Consider the following 5000-nt stretch of genomic DNA (forward strand, 5'->3'; position numbering starts at 1 on the left):
CTCTCTCTCTCTCTTCGCTTTCTCTTTTTCTCCGTTCTTTTGCATAACTAATCTCGCTATCCCCTCAACACTCTTCCCCACGTTGTCTCCTTCTCCCTCCCCTCTCCCGCCCCCCTCCCTTTCCTAGGTCCCCTTCCTGCATCCTCTCCCTCCTTCTACACCCACTTCCTCTCCCTTCCCCTCCCCACCAAACCTTCCTCCCCCTCCTCGTTCACATGAGGGTAAGGAGGGGAGGGGGGAGGGGGGCAGGCCTCCTCCTCCGTCTCCTCCTCCTCCTCCTCTTTCGCTTGTACATTATTCATTTCCCAAGTACTTATTGCATGATCTAGAAATATTCTTTTCAGACCGAATCGGTATCCAGTCATTTCCTGTACCCCCCTCCCCCATTACTCACCCCCTTCCCCCATGAACATGTTTGCTAAATATAGGTCTAATTTTGGGCACTTACGGGACCGGGCATGGACTGACACGGTGCCAAGACTACCCCTGCCCGAGGCACTGCTGATGGATGACGCCGGATGTCAACTTGCCTCAGGAAGAAAGAAAAGTAGAAAAGGGATATAACATAGGCATATCCTTTCCCTAAATCACCTTCCCAACACTCCGAAAGTTATCCTTTTTAGAATTAAAGAAAAATGCTTAGAAGACGAAAAGACCATACGCAGCATGGGGGATATACCTCCTTCTAACCCTTTAATAAAAATAATGTCAATGGTCCGACGGAGAACAGCGAGAGAGTCTAGTATAGTCTGGCGAGGTCCCAGCTGTGAGCTATCATTGGGTCGAGCTGCGTCCGGCGCCAGGACCACGTGCTCTTTACATACGGGGACCTGGCGCCGTCACAGAAAACGAGGCGAATAAAGAAGGAAAGGGGGGACTATGATTTTCTGAGGGATGGGGAAAGGGTAAGGATGACGGGGAAACTATGATAATGAAACCCTGGGAGAATCTTGTTTCTCTTCTTTTGAAGAAGGAAGAAAGTGGGGACTATTTAATTCTTGGTTTCCATTTTGTAATTACTGCATGTTTTTTTTTAACTCAATACTTGTACATTCTATGCAAGTTTGTATACGTGCATGCATCCATGTATACCTATGCTCACACAAACGGGAACCATGATGTTTTTGCTTGGTTGCCATTTTGCATTTATTTCATGTGTTTATTTATGAATTTATGTTCATTCTATGTGTCTTTATGCATGCATGAATCTATGCATATGTACATAAGTGACTCTGTGTGTGTGTGTGTGTGTGTGTGTGTGTGTGTGTGTGTGTGTGTGTGTGTGTGTGTGTGTGTGTGTGTGTGTGTGTGTGTGTGTGTGTGTGTGTGTGTGTGTGTGTAAACATTTATATGTATGTATGTGTATACATACATATACATGTATGTATACACACAAGAAGCTTTTGTGTGTGCCTATATGTGTACTTTCTGCATTTTGCTAAGCACATTTGTTAAGCTTATAAAGTACAGAGTGTGAGCAAGGTTGAATCCAATGTTACAAGATAGCAAAGAAAGTCGTGTTCCATAAAATCTGTTCATATGAAAAATAAAAGAATTTTTTCAAAGTCCTCCTGAATCTCATTTTTGGATCTGAGCTCATGGTAAAATACAGGAGGATCATAAAGCGGCTGTCCAATCTTCCAGTAAGTGTGTTATCCTATTTTGTGAACCCATCTTTCAGTAAATCTATTTTGTAAACCCATCTTCCAGTAAATCTATTTTGTGAATAGTGTATGAAGAGAGATCTGTCATTCATGTTGGCAAGTGTTAATCCATATCTTTGAATTTACCAAAATCATCATAATAAATTAACCGAATGATTAACATCACTTTATTTATAAAATAACAAATAATTTACAGCTCCCACTATGAGAGAGACTCATGATAACATAATCAACCTGTTTACCATTTAATACCAAGTACATTTGTGGACTTTTCAACTGCCTTATACTGGGTGTGTAACAACTTCTGTGCTTTCTCTGAGGTAGGACCGCCAAGCCACTCTGAGTAACAGGCAGGTACTTTAGGATCTTCGGAAGGGTTGACAGTTGGAAGTAAAGTATATGCTTCCTCTAACTTGGCCACTAATTCCTTTGCTGACGTGCCACTCTCTGGACGGACTTGTGCTCCACCATTGAGACAGCCTGTTGAAAATAAAAATTCATAGTTTAATATACAGTAAAAATGCTGTTTAATCTACTTTCATAGTCACAGGCATGGGAGTGAGTGAGGGAAAGAGAGTAGAGAGAGAGAGAGAGAGAGAGAGAGAGAGAGAGAGAGAGAGAGAGAGAGAGAGAGAGAGAGAGAGAGAGAGAGAGAGAGAGAGAGAGAGAGAGAGAGAGGAGAGAGATGAGGGGGGGGAGGGGGGGGAGGGGGAGTGGGAGTGGGAGTGGAGTGGGAGTGGGAGTGGGAGTGGGAGTGGGAGAGGAGAGGAGAGGGAGAGGGAGAGGGAGAGGGAGAGGGAGAGGGAGAGGGAGAGGGAAGGGGAAAGGAGAGGGAGAGAGGAGAAGGAGAGGGAGAGGGGGGGGAGAGGGATAGGGAGAGAGAGAGGGAGAGGGAGAGGGAGAGAGAGTGAGAGAGGGAGTGAGAGAGGGAGTGAGAGAGGGAGTGAGAGAGGGAGTGAGAGAGGGAGTGAGAGAGGGAGTGAGAGAGGGAGTGGGAGTGGGAGTGGGAGTGGGAGTGGGAGTGGGAGTGGGAGTGGGAGTGGGAGTGGGAGTGGGAGTGGGAGAGGGAGAGGGAGAGGGACAGAGAGAGGGAAAGGTCATTAATCATATTTACATTAAAAACATACTACTGTGAGTACATCAAGAAGCATAAAACAAGTAGTAAGTACAACTGAATTCCTTAAAGGTTTCCTTTTCAAAATCTTTACAAGTCTATCTATAGAAAATAATTAAACTTTTTTAAGGTTAATGGGAAAAAGTGATTAGAATTTCTTCAGTTTTCCCTTTACAAATATAGCACAATAATTACATTCCTGATTTGGGAATCTTATCTACTTATGGAGCATGACACAACTGCTGCATCACGGGGTTCACTAATTCACGCTGTTTTCATAATTATAACACAATATACTGTAGTTCCCTTACTTGCATAAATTCCTACTCAACTTACAGAAATACAGTATCACTGTTTTGTTAAAGGTTAAGCAATCAAATTCAACCTTTATAGAAATAACAATATTGTTACTTTACTGGTTCATGAATTTTTTAATCATATCACATACCTGAAGGACATGCCATGACTTCAACGTAATGATACGGGCTCTTCCCCCTCTTCACTTTCTGCACCAGGTTCTGGATGTTCCTAAACCCGTAGGCCAAGGCAAAACGCAGAACCGGCTCACCATCCACTTCCAACGTCACCTCGCGGAAATCCACATTTCTATGGCAGTAATAACAATCAGACATTATCTTTATAGAAAGAATGACTGGGATTAATACATTAGACTATATTAGTAGATTCCTGATGTACTTCATAATCAAGTACTAACAAATACACACACAAGAAAAAAAAAATACATAGATAAGAGTATCACCTTTAACACCCAAATTATAACAATCTTCAAAAAAGGAAAAAGAAAGAAAAAAAATCAACATGAAGGTCCCCACAACCCACCTCATTGTCTTCCACTCCAACTGATTTGAATCCTTGTCAAACAACTGCTTAGCCGCACTGATAAAGACGTGGTGTGCATATCCACCTGAGCCAGAGCCTTCGTGGGACGTCAACTTTGGCCCAGAACTGAGGTCAGTGTCCAGGGGAGACGGGGTGACAGCAGACAGATCAACTTGGTCCCGCAGAAGCATTTGCTCCACTTCCACTGCCAAGAGTAAAAAGAGTAACTTAACTTTCAAAAGTTATTTACACATAGACTGACAGAGATATATATGATATAGATAGATAGATAGATAGACAGAGCTTGATAGACTGCTAGAGATAAACAGATGAACAAGCAGAGAGATATTGTCAATGTTCATATTCAAACCCATACTTATTACCTATATATCTATATATACTGGACAATAAGCAAAAATGGCAGGTAAGGTTTTGATCCCTAGGTCAGTCTATGGAAGGACAAAGAATGGTATTAATTGATCAAATCCTCACTATGAATAAGCATCTGTGCTTTTATCTAATTTATCATCTTCATCATATCTATCCAATCAAACTAAACATGTTTTTATGCATTGTTTCTCTATCAGTATATGTATCTATGCAGTTACCTGATGTGATGACACAATCAACATCACGGGTTTGGTATAGCTCACTGTAGAAGTCATCTCTCGAGGCTTCTAATTTCTTGTCAAAACAAGGCATCACTGTAACATGGTAGACCTGTCAATGATATAGTAGATTACCAAAAAATAAATCATAACAGAGACAGTAACAGGTTAATTGAAAGTAGCCTTTTCTTCAAATATAATGATTATATAAATCATATCACACTTTTATCAGTCAGGACTGTAACATATGAAAATCTGCTTTTATGTTGCCTTATTTCATAAAAACCAATTCAAGCTCCCAATTAAAAAACTAATCAGTATTTTACTTTTTCTGGAGATATCTTATTTTTTGCAGCCCACAGGTCCTTTACAAGAGCCCCCATAACTTGCTGTGGACTCCTAACGCTGCTAATGTAAGGCAGAATATAAGACCCATGTGTCTTCTCAGCATAACAGATCCAACCTGGTTTGGGAAGAAATACCCTTACATCAAAAAGACGGAGACTGATGAAAACACATTAATCTCACTATCAATTTATCACTGTTTAATATGAGTTCAGATATGAAAAATCATATCTATAATGTTATCTATGTAATGTAAAATCTATAACATAAATCATTCTTTTTAAGTGTTCGATATACATACCAAATGTCAGTAAATTATTCCAAAACAACACAACACAGTTCTGTACGAACACTTAATTACAAACATAATTCAACACTCTAACCTATTTTGTTTACCTGGACAGGCAGATGCAAGCATAGGAAAGGCTT

The 5000-nt window shown here is 40.9% G+C and overlaps 1 protein-coding gene across 1 annotated transcript in view; it reads right to left on the bottom strand.

The window, feature by feature from the left end:
* Positions 1 to 1817: 1817 nt before the first annotated feature.
* The window catches only part of LOC113815234 (cytosolic Fe-S cluster assembly factor narfl), a 5671-nt gene continuing 2488 nt past the window's right edge, over positions 1818 to 5000 (bottom strand). Inside the window, exons 5-10 of the mRNA XM_027367302.2 lie at positions 4968 to 5000; positions 4553 to 4689; positions 4227 to 4338; positions 3619 to 3823; positions 3227 to 3384; positions 1818 to 2144 (exon numbers count right to left, since the gene is read on the bottom strand). The exon at positions 4968 to 5000 is cut by the window's right edge and continues 120 nt beyond it. Of these exons, the coding sequence (XP_027223103.2) occupies positions 1903 to 2144; positions 3227 to 3384; positions 3619 to 3823; positions 4227 to 4338; positions 4553 to 4689; positions 4968 to 5000 (887 nt within the window). The 3' untranslated portion in view covers positions 1818 to 1902. The remainder of the gene's footprint in view (positions 2145 to 3226; positions 3385 to 3618; positions 3824 to 4226; positions 4339 to 4552; positions 4690 to 4967) is intronic.

Source organism: Penaeus vannamei, chromosome 21 (genome assembly GCF_042767895.1).
Source record: "Penaeus vannamei isolate JL-2024 chromosome 21, ASM4276789v1, whole genome shotgun sequence".
Taxonomy (NCBI): Eukaryota; Metazoa; Arthropoda; class Malacostraca; order Decapoda; family Penaeidae; genus Penaeus; species Penaeus vannamei.